Source organism: Rhodnius prolixus, unplaced genomic scaffold (assembly GCF_049639745.1).
Source record: "Rhodnius prolixus isolate KJV_2025 unplaced genomic scaffold, Rpr scaffold_5, whole genome shotgun sequence".
Taxonomy (NCBI): domain Eukaryota; kingdom Metazoa; phylum Arthropoda; class Insecta; order Hemiptera; family Reduviidae; genus Rhodnius; species Rhodnius prolixus.
Window position 1 is genome coordinate 874,247 of NW_027411624.1, and position 23,666 is coordinate 897,912.

General features: G+C 38.8%; 1 protein-coding gene across 6 annotated transcripts in view; it reads right to left on the reverse strand.

Moving 5' to 3' along the window:
- LOC141458261 (uncharacterized) overlaps positions 1–23,666 on the reverse strand; it is a 256,112-nt gene that overhangs the window by 157,859 nt on the left and 74,587 nt on the right. For all 6 annotated transcript variants that reach the window (XM_074136002.1, XM_074136003.1, XM_074136001.1 and 3 more), the window contains 2 exons: positions 10,146–10,379; positions 7,851–7,948 (listed from right to left, as the gene is read on the reverse strand). In XM_074136002.1, coding sequence (XP_073992103.1) covers positions 7,851–7,948; positions 10,146–10,373 — 326 coding nt within the window. In that variant the 5' untranslated portion in view covers positions 10,374–10,379. The remainder of the gene's footprint in view (positions 1–7,850; positions 7,949–10,145; positions 10,380–23,666) is intronic.

Below are 23,666 nucleotides of genomic sequence, written 5' to 3' on the forward strand. Positions count from 1 at the left end.
GAGAATTTCTCACCGGAAGTATCCACTTTGCTCAATAGATTTTCCGGAGATTTCCTTTGAACTTGAACTGATTGCGTGCACACCTAGATCTAACGGGAATATTGTTTAAGGAGAATTCCTTGAGGATTCTGATGGGAGCTGGATGGCACCTCACACTTGTTGATTGGTCTCCCACTCACACAAAGCAATAAATGGAGTTGCTAAAGTTCCGAATTTTAAGAACTGCGATTTCCCCGATGATCTTCCCTAAAGCCAATTAAGCGGAACTCAAGTACACTATACATTCATGTTGGGGCTTTCCAGTTTTGATTCAAATTCCTCCCTGAAGGGCTTTCTTGAGAATTTTGGGATTTTGCTGTACCTACACTGTTAAATTTAATTTGAAATTAAATATTTTGCTGAAAATATTTTAGCCAATTATTTGTACTCACGAATAAAGCTGGGACCCATTGGATCTGGGAAGGTTAACAAGATGTTTGCTGTTGGCAAAGAGTAAGAAATATTGTTGGGGTAAAGAGAAGAAACGACCCCCAGTGACCCTCAAAAATTTGAGTAAATATTTCATACAAAAGTTTGTACAAACGAGATAGAAAATTGCTATCCGCAGAACGAAGATCACTTCCAATCTTGAGTGAAGGAAAAAATCTGTGAGAGTTGAGGAAAAAATGATTGCACAACCCGGAGAAAATGTGTAACGGTCTGCAACTGTTCGGATAGGAGATTGAAAAGAAAAAAAGAAATGTTAGGAATCTCTGAAAGGATGTTTTTTTATGATGAGTATTGTATTCTGAAGATGGAAGCGACCTTCTTCAGCTGGTCCAGGATCATCTCCTACCTCCTGCCGCCTCTACCACATTATGTCTTCTGAGAAATGTCTATCTCTCTCCTCACAAATACTCTCAACTTTTACTCTCCCACTCGGCGGTTTGTATCTATGAGTAATGTCACTGCAGAACTCCACAGCATACAAAACAATATTTCATTACTTTCTCTGACTGTTCTTGAGAAGATGTTCTTTAAACGTAAGAGCGGAAGTACAAGTAACGAAGTACAAGATCTGAAAAAACCTGGTTTTGACCACCTCGTCAAAGTAAAGTTCTTCTTTAGTTCAAATAGAATCGCTTGACCGCAAGAGACGTTTAACCACATTTTCATGATTGTGAACACACCGCAAACTTTAGTTTCCCAAGAAAATTCAGTAAGCAGGAGCATGGAACTTCGAGGATAATGGTAGGAGAAGATCGTGTGAGGGTTCCCTCCAGATTGGAAGGATCTATGAGGTAATGAGGAGGAATGTCCTCAGTGCTGCTTTGGGGGAAATCAACATTGAATGATCAAGATATCAAGTTTTACCAAGACCATGTAAGGCGCACTGAAACATCTAATGCAATTTGAATAAATGGATTGGTGTGAAAACCCACCGCAGCACGAAATACAGGTAATATTGGTCCTCCATGAGTAGAGAGCGGCCATCATGGAAACACCCAGGGTACTCCAGCTGGCAAGCAGGAGAACACCATCTGTCTGCTCCTGTTCGCCCTTATTGAATAACAAATGATAGGAGATATCATCCGCCTTGATTTGCACGTGCAAGGGAGTATCCACTTCCTCATCTAGTCTTCCTAATGTTACCCTCCTTTCATTGTCCTACAGTCATCAATCGGTCTGCAGGAAATTCGACTTCGGCGAATACAAATGAGAAACGTGAATGTAATCCATGTATAACAATGCGTGACTTACAGACGGGCAGTTTATTTACTGCCTAGTCCTAGACGTTTTCCTTCCCTTTTTATAAGAGTTCCTCGTCTGACGGTAATCCAACATCCCAACACATTAGAGGAACCATGAATATTGAATCTTTTCTTTAGAGGAGGTTAAGAGATGCGGCAGATGCAGCCAACACCAGTAATTTGCAGTTCATCCTCAAACATGAAGAAAGTAACTGCTCTCATGAAAGATCTTTGGTTTGAAGTTCTGATTTGTGAATTATTACCACGGTAGAGAAATCCACTATTAGCGACTTCGAGTTATTGTGACATCACAGTTGACCTCAAACGAAGCTGAAAGTTGATATCGCGCTGGAACTGGAGAGCCGATCAGCAATAGATTTGTTGTCACTGAACAATCATCGAATTTACGTTCCTGCTGCTCAGGAGTCTTATCACTGCTGTTCGGACCGTTCTCACGTTAAATGAATATTTCTGAACTATTTTGAAACCAGGGCAGACACACCAATCTTGTGATGTTGAAAATGTAAAAAATATTAAAATTATTAATCAGCATAAGCCCTGAAGATGGGTCTAGTACGAAAGCTTGGATTATGACTGGAATTGGGAAATCGGCAACAATCTTGCTATCTTTTGGATTAATGACTTAGTGACCAATAAAGGTGAACAATGAGAGTAATCTCACATGAACAGCTGTACGCCATATGTTAGTACTACTGTTGTTCTCTACAAATAAGTACTCAAGGGTAGCCGTGATAACAATAATCGCGAGGAACCTGGCGTCTAGCCGAAGTGGCAAGGTTGGAGGACCGGTCTGGAATTGTGGTGTCGCACCAAATGGTGTCCTCCCTCCATCCACCTCTCAGGTGCTGCACCTCCTACTCACACATACGTACACATCCTGGTGACATTGAACATACACCTCCTCAATCCCCACTACAAAATAAAACTGTTAAACTCTCTTCGGTTGCTTTTATGTACTTCTGTTTTATTTTGTATCTAATATAATAATAATTTTATAGAAGTTGATCTTGACCAATCATATCTTTTACCAACCATCATTTGGGTTAATTTCATTTATTTTTCCGTTTAAAACTTCCGCTTAAGGATAGTTGACGTCAGTATCGTGTAAGATCACTGCCACTAAATGGTGGCATATTAGACCTCCTCTAATACTTTCGCTCCTCAAGAATCCTCTAAGATCAATATTCTGCAGGTCCCAGTTGGAGTAAAAACATTCTCTGCCTAGAAATAACGGAAAACTCGTAAAAGCGTTGCGAATAGCCTCACTTCCGATGGATTAACATTCTTCCGACTCGGATACTTCCCAATGAGTCGCAAGAGTGCGCAAACAAGGGTAAACCGTGCTACATACCAAAAAGGGCCCTTTAGAGCTTGATTGGACCCCCCCCTACTAGGCCCTTAATTTTGGAAATGAAAGTACCATCTGAGAACCTTCGGTGACGGGCTTAGACAATAGCAGACAAATGTAAAGACAGTAAACACAGACATAGGTTTATCACAGTGTCAGTGCATAACTGTCCATGTATTCAGAGCGGAAAGAAAAATAACTGGAGATTGAGGCCATTTTCCCCTCAGGATAAAATCTGTTCAGTAAACCAACCATCCGGTTTAAAGTACTTCCGGCCAACCGATTTCCTTTAAATTGCAATTTAACTGTCATATTTGACAGATGTTTTTCCACAATGTAAATAACAAAATTGATCTCTTCCTATCGGTTTGACGACAGCACATTCGCCGTCTGACGAATAGTGCAGGACGAGATTGTACTCTGAAGGAAAGCTCTGCCCACCTTTCCACCAAAATTTCCCTTATATGAATTGGAAAACTATTGAATGTATATGTATATTGAATTGGAATATTGGAAAACGTTTCCAATTAAATATATTTGTCTGCATTGTGCAATTAGAGTTTAAAGGGAATTCTGGTAGCCACAATTTGAGATCCTCAAACTGGTCGCACTTCCGGTCGGTTGGTTTCGTCCAAAAACGATCTGATGGAGCACCCGATTTAAATAACAAATATGAACTTCCTTCAACAGTTCTACGAGGCATTTCCTATCTAGAACTCGAGTGACGTATGTCTGCCCAGTCTGGATTACAGGTGCAATACACTGACGAAAAGTCTACAGTCTTATCAAAACTAGGCACTGAAATGCTCTAATCCGTACATTCCCACTCACATGACCACTTGGAGCTTCACCCATCAATAAGACTATGGCTTTCTTCTCTCGAAAAATACTTCCGGTAGAGTCAGCCTTGGAGCCCAACTCACTAACCACTAAGCTTAGTTCAAGTAAGTTCTAAGCAAGAAGTTTCCTTACTGGGGTGTACTGAGGGTCCAACTAACACAAACTAATACTTTAAAAAGCACCTATGGTGATATAATAATAATATTTATTTATTTTGTTTTAAGGAATTCCTCATACAAATAGAGTAGATTGGCAAAACAGAATACATTTTTTAGAATACCTATGGTAATGGGTATCGTTGCAAAGAATATTTTTTCAAACCAAAGAAAGTTGCATATGTTTTGTTGTTTAGCATATAAAAGAAGAAAAACCTCTCTTCAGATTGTAGGACAGAGACCGATAAAATGCAGTTGTGTGATTGTCCATGCCAAACTGTTTTTAATTTATATCACATCGAACATACAAGTTTTTGGCATCTCTTTGTTCCTCTGTTTAGTTTAACATCTAATTTGATCAGACAATTAACTTGCTAAACACTGGCTGCCAGCTAGGCCCTCAATGCTTTATTAAAATTTTAATTTAGAACAGTGCGCCCTCCCCAAAGTGAAAAAACACAAATTAAAAAAAAACCGTACCATTCCCAGTTTTAAATTAGAACTTAATTGAAGTTGCGCATAATTTAGACAAATTTCTACATTAAACTCTGGAACATATTACTGCAATTTGATTAAATGATTTGCAAACACTCTAACATTTAATCTCCCATATTTCAATAACTATTATCACTAAAGTAATACTATTGATATCAGCTACAGAGCTAACTTTTCTCTACAATTTGGTAAAGGAATCATTGAGTTCTGATGAATAGGAAGAGAGATATAAAGGTTTGAAATTTGAAGGATTTGAAAACACTAAAGTTTAACCTTCCATATTTCAATAACTATTATCACTAAAACAGTGCTATTATCATCAGCTGTAGAGCTAACTTTTCTCTACAATTTGGTAAAGGAATCATTGAGTTCTGATGAATAGGAAGAGAGATATAAAGGTTTGAGATTTGAACGATTTGCAAACGCTATAAAGTTTAACCTTTTATATCTCATGAAGTTTTATCACTGAAACATTGCTATTTATACAATATTATGAACTAAAATGAACGAAGTAGGGTTGTCTTCAAGAAAATACTAGGAAACTAAATTACAACTTCAGGAAATTCGCCCTTCCGTTGACGCTAGTTTTTTTGAAGTAGGAATTTCAGCCTTCACATTGATAGAACCCACCCTCTAACAGCTGACATCTGACAGCCCTGGTTTATCTAGTTACCTCATCTAGATGGTCTAAAATAAGATCAGGAATTATTTTAATTATTTGGGTAATTAGCGGAATGTTAAATCCGCCCGGAGGGGAGGTGGGGAACTCATGAATCAAGATATTCATTGCACCAGCTGTAGATTTGTTTTGAACGAAATGAAATGAAATTCTTACTAAAGTATAACCTGCAGGTAGGAGGGAAGGTTATGCTAGAGGCGATGTTATAAACAACACGCCTTTAACCTGCTCCTCCCACGTGCGCAATATTAATTCCAGTCATTGAATACACCTTCCTTTATCAGACTGAGTTGGCCGCTAACATCGCGGCTACCTAGTCAGGTTATTAACCTTCGCTAAGGCTATAAAGGCGAAGGTTTTTGTTGCAGATATAACTCGTAATTGCTGTTAAGTTATTATTTTATTTTTTAAAATACAAATTGTTAAACTTTTAGGGGGTGAAGCCCCCGCTTTTAGGTCGGTTTAGTAATTAGCTTTCAAACTTATTATAGGACTTTGATAATTTAAAATTAAAATGATGATTGCGATCAGTTTAAGAGCGAAATTGTTTGACAATGATACAGTGATTGTAATTTATTCTAAGGACGATTACAACTCAAGCCACAGTAAATTTGAAAAATAAAGAAAAAAAACTTAGTGATCTGTTCACCAATAAGCCGACAAAGAATTATGTAAGTCGGTCAGGCCTGCAGAAGTTGAAGGGAGGGAAACGTAGCGACATCCGTGTCGAAAATGCATAATGACGATTAGAAATAATTAAAAATGCCGTTATATAACAATTTTTTAATAACTCGCAAGCTTCGAACCCAAGACGTTGCAATTCGCTGAATTTATCGCGGACAGTCCAATACTGTCACTATTTCCTATAATATATTTGTTAAAAATAAATACTAAGACCGCCTGTTTCCGTTATTATTAATGTCGACCAGCAACCGTAATGTATAAATATATATATTTAGATAATTTACATTTCTTACGTTCTTTTAAGGAACGTAAGGAACAAGCTGGCCTCAAGGACACTTGGGAAGGAGTGTTGCGGGTAAGGTATTTGAAGCTCAACACAGGGGGTACTTGCTAAGTAGTTAATGGCGAGCACACGTCCCTCGGGACCACCTCTAGTCCATTCTCGCCATTTAACTACTTCTTCAAGGGAGCCGGATGGACTTCCAATTGACTTCTTGCCGCTCACCAGAGTTTTACCTTCAATGTTTGCAAAGCATAAGTAGAAAGTGAAATGAACAAGCAATACTAACCGAATGGGACACCATTTTATTTTTTTAACGGAGATTTCCAGCAAAAAATAAATCAGAGGGACTTTCTAGCGCAAAAAGGGAATTAGGGAACCGCTGACTAGTTAATATTCCGCTCTGTAAGATGGAATCCTTCCTGGCCAAGGAAATCAATATCCCAGATTGTTGCTGACCAACATGAACATGAGATGTGAAATCTCGGGCGAAGTATCTCCCAATAAAGTGGTTTGTTCATAAGGTTCACGCGATGAAAGCCAAGAGATGCGTGGTGCCAGGAGGCCCTTTTTAACTTTCTTAGTAGAAATGTTCTAAGTAAATATTGAAACAAATGTAACAATTTAATTTATTTTCAAATTTACCCAAGAAAATTAAAAACTAGCAAATCTGGAGTTGGTCCTAAATCGACACTTTTACTCACGTTAAAACTAAAAATTTGCAATAACAGAAAGCTTTTTACACTGAAATGGTCATTTTGCTAAACATCTACAGCCCCCTACCACAAATTCTAGTAAAATTATTTTGATAATAGCATCTATTAATAGGCAAAGTGTAATTTAGATGAAATCGCGCGAATCGTTTAGGTGGAAGTCCCTCCCGTGAAGTTCAGACATTAGTAGCTCATTAATCGTCCAGGTCCAAGGTACAGGTGTCATGCTTACATTAGAGGCACTTAGGAGGAATGCCTGTTCACAAAACTTGAACATTTTTCTCTTACTTCTCGTAAAACAGTATCACCATTGGACGAGTGTTTGGCTTTCAACTTGCGCCCGGAAATATCCATTTTTAGGTGAATGTGTGTGTGTGTTTGGTGCGTCTGTGTAACTCACAACGAAGACCGGAAACTCACCAAACTTTAGGGGGAAAATGTCCTAGCTTGGAGAATGTTAGTGCCCAAGAAGTGGACTTCATGCATGTCTGGATGAAAACCAAAGTGATTAGTTGAACTAGATACATCCAGCGTTAGGAGATCACCTTGGTTGTAAAACGTTTTCAGGGAACATGGATTTTAGTAGGGATGTGGGGAGCTATGATGTCATGCTTCCTTTAATAGTATCCTGAAGAACAGTGAACATATGGTACGATTGAAGTCTCCTGCTACCTTCGCAGTCGAACTCCAGGCCCCAGTAAATGTAAGAACAGAAGTGCGGTCGGAGAGTCGGACACTGTATTTTTTTTATAACTTCCGCTGGAAGGAAAACTGATGGTGGTTATCAACAGATAACTGTTTTTTTTTAGATATTACTTTTATCGTATCAAAAATTGTGGTATTAGTAAGATGATTGATTTAAAATTCTACTTAAATAGAGATGATAATAACTAAAGACTACTGACCTTGTTGCAGGCATAGTGGCTCTGTCGGCGGGCTTGCTGGCCACAGAGGAAGGCTGGTAGCCCGTGGTGTAGCGGTCCACACTTGCCGTGTTCACTGCCTGTGTCAACACACCGAGACACGTTCTGTTACTGGCCGTATAACTTGATTACATGCACACTCTAGCGCCACAACTGGACATGCTGCAGCTCATACACTCAGCCTTGACTGGAAGGGAGAACAGACAAGTTCGATGGCCCTCCACTCACACACCACCACCAACCAACTGGATTTGTTCCTAATGTTTACATCAATTAGAGTACAGCTGTTTTTATGTTTCTTTTTGCAACCATGGCAACCCCGCTGGGCTTTTGCTTTCGTTGGTTTTAATTAGTGCAGCAGTAACAATTACAACGGATTACTAATCCATTGAGACATACATAACTGCAGTTCCCAATGGCCTTGAAACTAAATGTTACCGGGCAAGAGCTTGTCATCAAATGCTCAAGATTGATCCCTATATTTCTATTATTATGGTCTCGAGAGGTTATACAGGTTTTAAAAGATAGTCTAAGACTCCTGCTACCTAATTTTGGACCGATGTGGAGCACCTCTAAGGCAAGCATTGGCCATCAAGAACGGTTATTAGCCTTCTGATGCTTAAACATGACCTATTGGCTATCCCTAAGTAGGTTTACCTAGAATTTTGTCCTAGAAAGGTACGTACGTAGGTTGTTTCTTATGATTTTTAGATAGAGAAGTCAAACGACGGTAACTGGTTTTGAAAAGTCTAGGGATACCCCTCCACAGATTAAATCTCTGAACAAGAACTTATAGTTTAACAGGTTAAGCATAAGACTTGATCAAACAACAAAAGCAAACGATAAATCAGCAAGTACCCAACATTCATACTTGAGATCGTAATTTCAGCAATTTAGACACGTGCAAAAAAAGCTTATGTTTTTTATTCAAATATTATAACAATAATATCATTTAAGTAATTAATTTGCTGCATACATTTTTATTAATATCGTTTAGAATTTATTAGATGTCCACAGTCCCTTTTGCTGGCCATTTTCATCTAGCAATATATTTCTTCAGTAAAGTTAGCACTCTTAGATTAACTTACTCGTAGATTGACTGCAATGGGAGGTATCAAACTATTATAATTATTAAATCTTTAAAAATCTTTAAATAACAGCAAAATGGCGAGGAACAATCCTCGTGAACATGACCCACAATTTTCTTTCACATACTTCCCAAGAAAATAACCATTTTTCCCAAATTTCAGTTTACCCTTACATTATTAGTGTGGAAAAAAAGGCATTAAGCGAGAAAAATCTTTTATTTTTTAAGTTTTTATTGAGAAATTTTTTATTGCACAATTTGATTCTTCATCAAATACCTAGGGGCGGGGGGAAATTAGTAAAAAAAATTAAACTTTTATTTTTCATAGAAATAATTAACTGTAAAGAATTGGCCAACCACAGTGAAGAATGGAAGTGTGAAAAGTGGGCTGGTTCAAGAGCCAATCAGAAGCGTTTATTAAACCACGCCTACCCTACCAAGTATATTACACCACGCCCTCTTTGGCCACCTAATAAAATGGAAGATCTGTATTTTTCATTTTTCTATTTTCTATTACTTTTGACAAACAAAAGTATTAGCCAATTTTATCGTAAATTAGGAATTTTTTTGCTACAAAACAATAAACTAGCACAAAGTTCACCTGAATATTGAAAACATTTGATTTCAATATCACAGATTTCCCAGAAGCGTAAAACCAATTAATTTTTTGTTTTATTCTTTCCAATGAAGGTAATAGTTGGATATTTCTTTAATTATCCTTCGAACTTTTAAAATAATCAATAATACCGTTTTTCAATAATAACGTTGTTTACTAAAAAGGTAACAAAAAAAGACAAGAACAATTTTCGAAAATGTCGTTTTTGTTCATTTTTGTCAACTTTTTTCTCGAAGCCTATTAGATGTACGTAGTTGCAAAAATATTATTCTTTTAAACGAAGATTTTTCCTATATTTTGAAGGAAATTTGTCAATTTTATATTTATTGTAAAAGAGAAAAAAAATTATCAAAGTTGGGTGTTTTTCAACGTTACGCTTTTTCGTGCAGTTTTTGACGATCAACCCTTATACAACTGTCCTACCGGACAGTTTTCATCAGAAGAGTCCTGGTAAGAAGAGTAACCTGGTTGAGTTAAGAAGTTCAAACATCTAATTCATTGCAGTTGATGGGGTAAGAAAGCTTGGCCGATAAATGTAAAGCTGACCTTGAGATAAGATTAGGAAAAGTCTCACCTTTCTCTGGGTGGCCTGACGCAATCTGCTGGCGGTCCTGGTAAGGTTGAGCACCTCGGCCAACCTGGCCCGCGCCGACTTCGCTTTGGCCTCATGCTCTGCCGTGAACGAGGAGCCGCGGTGCACCAGGTGGGCGATGTCCGGCGTGTACGCAGGATCAAAGCGCCGGCGGGAGTCCTGCCTGCCTCCTCCTCCGCCCCGGTACCTCACGTCCTCCCCTACCTTCATACCTACCTGCAACAGGTGAGAACACACCATCTCCACTAACTGTGATCATTATAACACTATTTGGCACATGTTTTAAGGATTCTTCGCTAACATTTAATTGCACTGATAGCTCTTGGGAACAACCAGTGTGCTTCTGGGCCGCTCGGTATTCTTCCTTCAATTCGAAAACATGATCAGAATCAAGATGGATTGTCATCTTGGGGCTTCTAACCAGTTTTCGTTTTGGTGAACTGCTTATCAAAAAGTCGCTTGTCCCCTCTCACAGGATATGACAGAACTAGATTGATTATTTTTTTTAATGATTTAAGGCGCGTCAACATCGAAGGTTATTGGCGCCCGGAGCTTTTTTCAGTGCACTGCCGGCCTCCGGACCGTGTTCTCTCGTTACAGACAACACTGTCTATCACCGGTCAGTGAGCTGTAAGAAGCTCCTAGAAAGAGAATATCTAAGGCTGGAAACATAGTGGAGCGGCGAGCAAAGCGGCGAAATCAAACAAGTTAACATATGGGGTGCGCACAGTGGGGAGCAAAGCGAAGATAGAGCAACGCTATCTATAGAGAGTGTTTGTTTTCGCCGCTTTGCTCTCCGCTATCATCGGGTCAGCAGCTGGATTGCTCTATTGTTTTAATTGTAAAAGTTTCTTTAAATAAATGGTAATCAAACTTATGAGTTAATCTCATTGTAAGATATTAATCGTGAGAGTCGTCCACTAAAAAAAAAAAAACAAAGTGAAAACTAGACAGAGAAATGGCATTTCGTGCAAGCGGATTGTGTCCTAAAAGTTCGTCCAAAAGGTCGGCTACCATACAGGAAACCTAAACTAAATAAAAAATCGGAAGTTTCCAACATTTTACGCTTTGCTTTTTTGCTGATAAAAACTCCTCAGACAGACACAAAGATCAATTTGTAAAAACTATTTTAATCACACCAGGGTCCTGAAAAAATTCATTTCCGTTGAGTCTTTGCAAATACGAGGGAGAAGAGAAACTAATATACTCCCTGGTGTAGCAGCTGATTATCCCTGAATTAGTGATAATCCAGTTAGAGAGCTTAATATGCTGATAATAAGCGATATGGTTATCTTTTAGATCTGCTACCCACAGCGTAATCCAAGCATATTATCTATAAATCTATTACTTTAAATACTCAACCAATCAAAACTAATGTTGTTCTGTTCTATTCCGGTACTTCAAGTCGATTACCCAGCGGAAGGTCTTTTTTTTATGTAATAATAAATAAAGTTTAATTTCCTGCCATTGGTGGCCGTTCTCTACAGGTGAAACATTTAATTCTGCTGCGAACAACAGTTTAAGAGTATTAGGGCTGCCCATTCAGACATCCTGGTGGCAATATGAGAATGAAAACTGGGCAAATTCCCTTGTCGTATAAAAGTGCCAAATGAAAGCTGACTTTTTGGATTTATTTAGTAACACTCGTTTGCGCACTTGCGTCTCAAAACTGATTAAACGCAGCAGAAAAATTGCCTGAAAAAGTGCGGAACATGAACTAGAGCTCAAAGTCCATGGTTATGTTAGAAAGAGGCGCACTTGAAGAACTCCAGAATAATTTAGACTAGTCATTTCAAATTGGGCCTAAGGCTGGCCACTAGAGAGTATTACGTTCTCCAGGTGAGCTCCATAATTATTTAGAGATTCCTGGTCGCTCGGAAAAGCTGCGGATCTCGCCCAGAAATCGCCGGCCTCTAAAATATCCCCTAGAATGTTTTTTACGTAAATTTGGTTAAAATATCAGTTTTCCTTCGATAATGATTGTAGTTTTTATGACAGTCACAAAAGTATGACGATGTTAAACACTTTTTATTTTAATGCCACACTGTTTCCTGTTCGTACAAACTTTTATGTCAATAAAGCGACTGTAACGGTACACTTCTGACTTTATAAAGGAGATTTTAAATGTTAATAGCCCAAACAAAATTAAATATGTATCCTTTTTTGTTATAAAACCGTTTAAGTGTACAAGGACTCTGTAGTATTTAAGATTTTAATCAGAATTTGTTTATGCTCAATAAAGACCAATTGATAACATACACTCCTTCGACTCCTTCTGCTCCAAAACTAATGTATCCGATAAGAACTCAAAATCGGAACACTAGAGGTTCAAAATACTTTCTCCTACACTTGGTAAGATAGTGTAATAATTATCTTGGAAAAAGAACAAATTCCTGTAGATTTCGTTTGTTTAAAACCTCTAAATGACTAGATTTTATTTATTTCATTACTATTTTGTGGTAGAATTTGCAGAAAAATAGAATACTTTAATACCACCAACTCATTTGCCATAATGTAAGTTGGTACGAATATACAAATATAAATTACTTTCTATTACGTAGAAGTCCCATTACTCAGAGAAAACAGGCCTTACTCACCTGGAATATCTCTGGAAGACAAGAGAAGAACAAGTATTCTGTTCGATGTAGACAAGCGGACTTTCTCGACCCAGGAGACTTAAAAACATTTCCATTTCCGGTTTTACAGATTTCAGGCTACATAAGAACATCCATCACTTACCTCGCCAGGAACGACACTTTAATTCTATATGTGGGAAAGTGGGTTTTTATTTACGATCAAGTTCTACATCTTTATAGGAATCCATGTGTGAGGGCGAAAAATCTGTCCCACATCAAAGGGTATATTTTTGTAAAAATGAAAACGATGGAACTAACCCAAGTTTAACAATAAAGGATTGGTACCAATAAATATCACGTTGTATATACCATTATTAGAAATCATTTTAATTTCTATTGTTCCCATCATGCAGCATTTGGGCTGCAGAGGGAACAGGGACACGCCCCTAGAAAACCAATAACCATTTCAAGTAACAAACAATATATGTATTGTAAATATTGTATTTTCTCCCTCAAATTGTAAGAGAATTGTAAGAGAATTGATATAAAATCAGTTAAAACATAGGGGCTTAATTAAAATTTAAGGTATTCAATATTTTATATTTCCATAATTATTACACTATCTTACCAAGTGTAGGAGAAAGTATTTTGAACCTCTAGTGTTCCGATTTTGAGTTTTTATCGGATACATTAGTTTTGGAGCAGAAGGAGTCGAAGGAGTGTTTGTTACCAATTGGTCTTTATTGAGCATAACTAAAAATTGGGAAATCGCAGAACGCGCTAACTGAACCAGTTGTCAGGTCAGGATCCACATTTTCGTCTCCGACCACATTTTGGAACATTTGGGAAAGGGCCCACCAATCGAAAGCACTAGTTAACTAAATCGATTCCTAATTTTTAGAGATATTCTTGAAATCGGAGCTGGGGAGTCGATTCATCAATAGAGATTTGGTACGAGCACTTTTACTGGCAAAAAAGAAGCATAGGCTAAAAAATGTGCCCTCCACGATCAAACTATTGCAGACACAGCTGCAATAAAATTGACAATAATTAAGTTTCAAGTCGATAGTATAGATCGAATTTTCGTCAAAACGAAAATACTTCTATATTGTGTATTGGCTGAAATATAGACAGTGTAGGACACTCTGCTATTTTAGGACCTCCAGCAGGAAGTTTTGGATCCGCCGCACATAACATATTCAGCGTATACAACGTCATGTATCATGTAGAACTACCAAATATCTGTCTACAAGGGAAATTATATTGCGCAGCAGCTGTCTTGAGGTCCAGCCTCATCCCCAAGGTGGTAGTTCTTGACGAGTTCCTACTGTAGTAACTTTAAAATGAAACCATTCTTATTGCAGCGCTGGAACCGTAAACAGTTATTTTATTAAAGAAAGAAAATTCTCATTATAGGCCGAGAAAACCTCGTTGTCTTTCCACTGAGATAGATACGAGATAGGTGGCAGCAGTTGGCTACATGGCGGCCCGTCTTGCATGTCTGATCTGAGCAGGAAACACAATGACAGCTGTTCTCCTTACTCAGACTTCGCCTTTCAGCCTAACACCAAGACCTTCTGAATAGTAACCATTTAATTTGCTAATGGTCTGAATGCGAATAGCAGTGAGATTTACCCTCTGTCAAACAATTACCACCCTTGGAGGCGGCAATTGGATATGTTCAACTCATAACTTGGGTTTACACTTTAGTCGCTGTTCTGTGTGTTTTCAATTATTTTAGGAAGTTTGCGGTGATTATGGGGGCTAGTTTATATAGTTGAAAGCGCAAAGAGGAAACTACATTGGTGAATAGTCCTTCTTCCTGAAAATTATTGATCCTTTCGGTCTTGGAGTGAAGTACACAGACGGTGTAAAGATTTGACCCACTTGATCATGAGGTGATCCTCAAACTTACACCTCTTCATCTAGAAGACTAGCACAGGAAGCCACCTTCAGAACATGTGGAGGATGATCCCTATCTGCTCTCCACGGCATAACTAGGGTATGTTACCAGTAGTTAAGGAGCGTCCAGCTTCCTCCGGCGCGTTGGTAAACAAGGTGTCTTAGCACCAGGTGCAACAACCCCAAGTGTCTTCGATTAAGAGCACTTCGAAGTCTTACCACCTATTAAATATTAAAGAGAAATAATAGACAACCAAAGTGCCAAATTAGAACCAAATCTGTTGCCCAGATGTACCATTTTATTTAATAGATATGTTTAGTTTTTACTATCTTTCGAAAATAGTTCTTCTAAAGGAAACACTTGCAATATTAGAGTCAACGATCTTTTCCATCGGAAATTCTAATTATCAAAACAATCTAACTGCGCTGAGAGTAAATGATGTGAGTTTGAACATAAGATATTTTAAGTAATTACTCGCAGAATTCATTAATGCCCACTTACTGGGGATATTCCAGACTCCAGGGTAAATAGGTGGGAGTGGTCGGGAATGTTCAACTCTTATTCCTGTTAGATTGGTAATAGACCGCTGAAAGAGGCTAGCACGATCGCAAACAGGCTCTCTATGGTAGGCGGCAAAATAATAAATTTGCAGGAGAAATATGATAAAATTTTATAACAGAGGAAAGTTTTCTAATAAATAGAGAATGAGAATGACGGGTGAGGTGCTTGCTAGACCGCCTGACGTATGAATGTGGGAGGACAATGACGTCATGTGTGTATACAAGACAAAGGCACTTGTGGGCACTGTACATAACTGCTGAAACTGTGTCATAACTCACCTGGATATGAAGTGAGTGTATGTAGGAGAAGGGCCTGCAAGAGGGGTTGTGCGCCTGCGCTCCAGTTTGTAGGCCAGTCCCGACACGCCACACTTATTCCCTATATTATACCGAATAATTGTAATAATAAATAATACTACGTTGAAGGTTTTACTTTCCGTTTGTCGGTCTAAGCAAGGTCTGTATTTATATAACAAAAGACCCTAACAAAACCCCACGAACAAACAAACCCCGTTACACTTTCCAATTATTTCAATTAGCGTCCTTTGTGTAAACATCCTTTTACACCCTCCGAGTGAAAATTTAAACAATAACCTGCAAGTAACCATGTTTAACCTCAACTGGAGGTACTCGAGTGAGGAGATGCGATCTTATCCGTGACAGATTGGTTTACGAATGGGTCCTGTTTTCCAGGCTATCCAGTCGATCCCTTACTAGGTCTAGTTAACGTATTTAACCTTCTCGAAAATCCAATGCTTTCCTGACAGTGGACATTAGTCACTCAATCTAACAATTGCAATGTGATTCTCGCGGTTTGAAAAATGTGTTAAGAACTAGTTGATTTCTCTCGATAAATTCTTAAGGTTCACAAATTAGCTCAAAATGTGAATTTCACAATAGAATGTAGACATTGAACTGTTTGTGATTACATTGGAATAAAACGTCAGCGGGAATCTTGCCACCCCTCTCTCCTAGAGTTGCCCTAAAGGACTTCTATTGGTTGAAATAGAAGTTATAGATTTAAATAAGATTCATGGGAGCCATTTTCGAGTTGATATGAAAATTGGCTACTTCCGGTTTAACTATTTTGAGAGCTAACTTCCTCTCGAGTCTCATGAGTTCAGAGTTTTTGTTTTTCGCTCTAATCTAAAAACCACTTTTTGAGAACCAACGATCTTCAAATCTGATATTTCCGCTAAAAATGGGTTATCGAAAATTTGACGAATCACACAGTACTTCTTACCCATTTAACGGAAGGTTTAAAGAAAAAGAAATCGACCACATCCGCTAACGACTGCTCCAGTCATGAACATTAAAAAAAGAATACCAGAAAATATAAATAAAGGGAGCAAAGCGAAAGCGGTTTTGCTGAAAACTTGCCAAGAGTTGGGGCTGTGAGTGAAAAGATAATATCCCCTTGATGTCGTCGTCACCACTGAACCCCGCCCGGGCCTCCAAGACTTTTTAACAATGTAAGATGTTGGATCTATTTCAAAAGACTATAAATTTACGCGCCTTCCTCCTGCAACTTTCACAAGAAGTCCTCACCCCTCTCCCTGTTCTGTACAGTTTCTTATGTACGACGAAAATCTTCTAAAGGACATCTTGTAGGCTTTAAACAACAGTCTGTGGAGAAGATCTTTTTTGGTGGTTTTCAGCGATCTTCTCTTAAGGGAAGTTCTGCCCGCCTTCATACGAAAGTCCAACCAATGGATGCAAATGTATTGGCTAAAATACACCTGCGTTACCTTAATTCCTCCTTACCATTGTAAATAGAGTCTTGCCCAGAATGTATAACGTTGCCAAAGAGCAAGGGCACTGGAAGGCCAATTCAAAAAACGAAAATTAACAATTCAAACCTGGCATTCTTACTCAAGTATCTGCACATTTTTCTGGAATCTTGTTAAATGTGCAAATCACTTGGGAAAAAAAGAGAAACAACTATCGAGTGTAAAATGGCCCAATTTAATGACTGGGAGATCTTGTAACAATCGATTGCCGGCCCTATGTAGAAGAACTGCAGTTTTTATCTCGTACCACTGAATAAATTATACGTCTACCACAAAAAAATTTAAATCATGAACTTGATGGATTCTTTCCTTAACGCAAGTATGAGTCTACGTACGTTCGTACGTCTCGTATTTTACTAAAAATGGCGATTACCGACTCTGTAAACTATTATCCACCTCTTTGGTAAGTGAAATTACTGTTTTGTTTAGGGATTAGATTAGGAGATCGGTTAAAGTGGCAAAGGAGGCGCCCACACCCTTTCCTGGCCAATGCAATTACTAAATGAGATTAGTCGCATCCCATTCGGCAGCTGTAGTCTTGGGTTCATTTAATCGCCGCCTAGCAAATAATGGCAGCCGCGATTTTCGGCCATTCCAACAGAAATGCTGTTCTGATAACTTTAGTGCCATAATCTTGTTTTCTGTTATGATTTTTAATTGCTTTACTGCTGTAATTAATGCCTCTTTACTTCCTTTGTCAGAAATCTATGAATGAGACTGCCAGAATATTTGCCAAGTTTACTTGATCTTCTGTCTATTGCTTCGAAATGATTGATTTGAGTTAATTTATCCAGTTCCGACGCTTTCTAAGTTCATGATTCAGTGCGTGCTGTTAGGGGATATCGCTGCTTTAGTTGGTCGTAGTTTTCAGCAGTAAGCGGTGTTTCATGAGTGGAGGTGGTGGTAAGTGACATCAGATATCCAAGACGGAGATTTAAATACGGTACCGGAGAGCCAGTAAGCAGTCGTGCCCAGGTAATAGATAGGAGACAGATACTCCGACGGCTCTGGCCAGTGAAGAGAGCTCAAAGAACTTCTTCCTGTTGCAGTCTATAAGATAATTAATGGCATCCTCTAGCAGAACTCATGCTGGGTTCCGAGATAATGATACTATTGACTGTCTTTGCCAATGAGTCTGCCTTTTCCTGCGGTTACTGCAGGGCATGGATTTTACTGAAAAAAAAAAGCCGTTGTTCACAAACTCTGTCACTCTCTTCGGCTGATAATTCCGGCTGGTTGGTTTGACTCAAAAGCTTATTGTCAGCTCTAGTGATGGCACCCAAGTGTGACCTTCCTGCGAGCTGACAATAAGCTTTTGAGTCAAACCAACCAGCCGGAATTATCAGCCGAAGAGAGTGACAGAGTTTGTGAACAACGGCTTTTTTTTTTCAGTAAAATCCATGCCCTGCAGTAACCGCAGGAAAAGGCAGACTCATTGGCAAAGACAGTCAATAGTATCATTATCTCGGAACCCAGCATGAGTTCTGCTAGAGGATGCCATTAATTATCTTATAGACTGCAACAGGAAGAAGTTCTTTGAGCTCTCTTCACTGGCCAGAGCCGTCGGAGTATCTGTCTCCTATCTATTACCTGGGCACGACTGCAGACACAGACCACATACAGACACAGACCAATTGGTGAGAACCAGTTTCATGGCCTTAGGGGGTCCTAAAATCGAGTATTGCCTGGGAAAACTCGATATTCGACACGATCACAGAACATCCTTCCTGGTAAGAGAAAGAAATATGCCCACAATATTGCTTTGCTCCATTTAAAAGCATGTTTAAGTAAGTTAGGGGCTATGGGGAATCTATGACGTTAATTTTGAGTAATTTGAGGTGAGGCGAGACATTTGACTGAAAGCAAACGATTTGTATTTCAATTGTCACAATCGATTGGAGTAGAAAAAGTCGAATGAGAGCCCACATGATCGATTGGGAAGTGAAATCACCGTTAAATGTGGGCATTCTGATGAAGATTAGACAGTATTTATTAAGATATTTATTTAAAGGTGGCAGATTTCTGAGATGTCAATTATATGGATGATAAAACAAAAAAGTGATGGAGATATCAAAATAAAAGTTGAGTAGAAGGATAAAAGGAAGCAACGTGTGTATACTATATACAGCCAGTTATACATTTATAGTGTAATTGTGAGGAGCAATATACATCTGTAGCCCCCGGGGCTTGTAGAGGCAGGCGGAGGAAGCCGGCTGGTGCGAGCTGGTTGTCAGGTATCAGTTTGGCTGTCAGTTAGGGTAACATGGCCCCCAACTCTCTCTTCTCCGCCCCAACTCCCTCTTCTCCGCCCCAACTCTCTCTTTGCCGCCCCACACAACCGCCCCATACATCCGCCACAATTCTTCCCACTTTTGGCCAAATGTTTGCAAAAAAATATTTTCGTTCCTCAAAGAGTTATCGATATTAGTTAAATGTTTTAGTGCCGCAATAATAATAAGGTGAAATTGAATTAGATAAGATTCAAAATTAAATTTAAATAATACATAAATATAATATTAATTAAAAATTAAAGAACATGATAAGGTAAATAAAGACGTGAATCAAATTAAACGTTTTATAGATAAAGTGAACAATATTAGGTAACAGAATTGATCTGAAATTGTAAATTCCATTCCGGGAAAGTGATTTCCAGAATGGTCTGAGTGTAGTTATGGTCCAGCGAGGGATCCCAAGCAGCATCCTTTAACGATCTACCAACTCCTTCAAGTTCCTTTTTGTTTTATCTCCCACTTTCAGCTCGAAAAGATTTATTGCTCCGTTTATTTATTTTTAAAGTCGTTCGCATCATCAGTCATTAAAAGCTTGATTTTTTTTTAGCGAATTTGGAGAAGAATTCATTGCAAAAATTAATAATTTCATACGGACTTTCGCCTGTAATCAAGATTGTCTTCCTTAATAAATAAGCGATTAATTAATAAATATTACAGGATTGCTATTTCCTTGATTAGGAGTAGAAATTGTTTGTATTTCGGCTTTAACTAAGTGAGCAAGCAGCTTTACGAAGTAAAGTAAAGGGCGGATTAGAGCGGAAGTTGAGTGAAGAGTGGTAAAAAGGAGGAAGCGCCGTTGGTGGGGAGGGGCATGAGGAAGATTTACGGCTGGCCGCAGAGAGTCAGTAATTATAAATTCATAGTTTGTGAATCAGTTAAGATTCAAGTGTTTGTTAGACGGAATTAATGGGCTTTGCAAGTTGGAGGCGGCTATATAAAGTCGGGACTTAGTGGGGGTCGAGTTCTTCCCCCGCACGGCTTAATTGTCTCCGCCAGTTGATTTAGTGCCATATTGTTTTTTTTTAAAGTACCTCATCAACCCATATTGTGCTAGCTCTATAATTTAGATCTGTTACTACTGTGGCCATGTTCATTGAATCAACAGCTACTACGTTGATTGTCCATCCTCCATAATTTATTTACTAAACTCTGCAAGATGTCCTCCTACAACAAATGGAAATTTATATCATAATGATTCGCCATAATCGTCAACATTAAAACGCCGTAAAGTTACGAACTTAATTCCTTAGCAAGAGTGGAGTTTAGCACCGTAAAACTAACTTAATCGTTTCTAGTATTATTATAGTTTGTATATCTTCACATTATCCTGAAATAACACATTAGAGAGAAGATACACCCTGAAGGACCGCCCTAAAACAAATTTTCCTCACTGAAAGTGTGCATAAAGTAATAAATCTTCATGTAAACACTGGGTGTACGAACTGCAGGTGAAAAATGAAGGAGCTATTTTGGAGGAAATGTGAGACAAAGTTAAATATCCATCGCGTAAATGGGTGCTTCCGGTTACTGGTAAGGGAAGTCGCGCCTTCTACTGACGGAAGACCGGTGCCAATTAGAATCAGACTGGGCGCTCTAGGGAAGAGTGTCATCAGAAGTTTATCTCTTCCGCCGGCAGACCAGAAATAGCTCGTATTATGGCCAAAGAGAGTTTGAGGTCAAAAAAGTTGAGACAGTCGGAATGGAAAGTAGAAGTCGCCTAGAATTACCTCTCTGCATGCGGCTGGTTGGGAGAGAAATGGAGCGGAGTAAGTGCCGGCAGAGAACAAACTGCCCCCGGGGGAGGTTGCCTCTAATAGGGCCGACCCGAGGCTCTGGCGCCTTCTAGGAACATTAATCTCACCCACAATTAGGCTGCTGCGCACGGAGACTCTTTACTCTTTTTATTAACGTGCGTGTCCTTGCGCAATATTGAGACTGGTCTTCTCCTTGCAGTCGTCGCAACATTTCAAAGCAATGAAATTAGTCAAATTACTTGGAAAATAGAGGTTATTCCTCGTCGAATCATCCGACAATAATGGAGCATTCGGCCACTAACCCAACTCCATTTTCATGCTGTTACGTAAGAATATTTTCTATAAACTTGGAATGTTTACGCAGATCTCCAGCTAGTGGAAGGAAGCGAATCCTAGCGGAAGGAAACATATTTGGAGAGCACAGGCTTTCTCTTTTACCAACTTACGTAATTAAACTTTAATAGAACTTAGAATTTGAGTTAAAAAGCTGAGATGCTTGCAGCCACTCTCAGCCACCAACAGTCTGACACTCTCCCAACTCTCAAAAAAATATATCGGAAAAACGAGTTATGGGAAACCCCAAGGAAAAAGAGCTTTCTTCAAAGCAGGAGTTCCGGCAACAAGCCTGTTTAGCTGCGGTCATGGGGACACAAGACTCACTCCTGATCGAATCTTAATCTCTACTTCTGATTGGAGATTCATCAACTAACCTTCAAACTAAAACATGTTTCACTTAACATTATTCTTGATAATTATTCAAATTTTGGGAGAGTTTGTAGCGCTAGAAGTTACTCAAACTAGATTAGCGGATGAAATTTGCTGGGCAGAAAATCTCTCTGTCGAACTGCACTCTAACTAAAGTTCAGTTCAGCAAGTTTGGAAATTCTATGTAAATTGCATTCATCAGAGTTATTCATTTTGCGGTAATATGGACCCTTTTACCGCTTGTGAATCCACGGCGAGATCTGTCACATTGAAGACCTACCTACTCCTACCTTTATACCTACTCTTAACCTTTATGTTGGAGATAAGATTAACCTTTCTGTTCGCAGGAGATCTGGGAGCGTTAGCTTTAAGAGTCCAAGAGGTCTGCTAAGCAGATCTTCTTATGAGCAAGGAAGTCGTACCTGCCGATTTTGCTTGTATGACAAGAAGTCATCGAACCACATTTTATGGCGCTCTACGGAGGTGCCTAATTGTTAGTGATACAAACTAGTAACACTTCCCTATCTTACAGCTCAATTCTGCAGTAAATCCCTCACTACTCTTTCCTCTGATATTAAGCAAGAGCACTGAGATGCAGTCCAATTTTCGAAATACAATTTAAATTGGAAACATTTGGTTGATAAAAGTTGCTAGACTTGTTTTTAAAAGTGTCGCGTCTGACTAAATCAGTTGCTAAAGCTCCTGCAAAAATGTCAGGTTGACCTTAAATTTTATCCACAACTTTTTCTGCAAGAGTTTGACAAAGATTTCCAAGGACACGGAGGCTACTCAACAAATTTTTTTCAGTGAGGGGGATCTTAGACGTAGAGGTAGTGCCGCCTATTGTGACCGATGGGGATTAGAGCCACTTTTTCTTGAAGAAGGATCACGAAAGTTAGACCTAAGAGAACTCTTACAGGGCGTGACCACACATGACTAGGAAGTGCTCATTTAAAAAGCTCATGAAAAAAATAATAACAATTTGTTACGATCCCAAAACTTGCCCCACTTAGCAACAGTTCGCCAAAGTAATAAGGAATCTCAAGTTTGATACTGTTTAAAACTTTTTGGGAAAACCAATTTGAGTCTCTTTTTGTGGGGGGAGAGAGAGAGAGGGCGAAAGCTTTAATTAAGTTTCTGCCCGATTTGATGGGTTTACTTTGACAATTAGGAGAAGAGAGCGCCCCGGAGACGGAAGGAATAAGAAGGTGGAACACTATTGAGACTGGCCGCACATCCTGTCTTGATCGTGGCCAGAAAAGGAAGTAGGAAAGGAAAAGGAAGTATTGACTTTTAAATCAAGTAGTTGGAGGATGAGAATTGCCCGTCCAGAGTGGAAGCCCAACTACTTAGTTCTCAATTAGAGAGGACAGAAGGCTAATGATTTATTGAAGACCAGTTAGCGCAATTAGTTGGTACAAACTGTTGCGGAACCCCTCTCCACCAACTCTAATTGGAATGGAACTTACAAGAAGGAAGTAACTGAACGGAAGTTATTTTTGGGAAACCGATAGTTCCGTTTACCTAAAGTAAATTCTATCACATCAGGTCGTATTCAGCTCTTTAATGAAGCCTTCAAGATGTTCTACACTTATTATTTATTTTATAGAGAATTACGATAAAGAATAGTTGGTCAATAGTTTGCTAGCAAATAATAATACAGAACTAAAATTAAATGGCGATAAACAAAAAGAAAATTGTAAAAATGAGTACGATTAAAATTGCCACTAAATTGTTGATTAAGTAGAAAGTACGGCCTCATCATCTGCCCCACAGGAATTCGATGTTGAAACAAATCGGATTTCAATGAATAAATCTTAGGTTTTATTTTCCATTTTTCGGCCAAATTTTTAGTTTCTAAAACAGCAAGAGAACTGCTGGTTGTTCATTTTCTGACAACCAATAACCTGACACCCAAATCGTA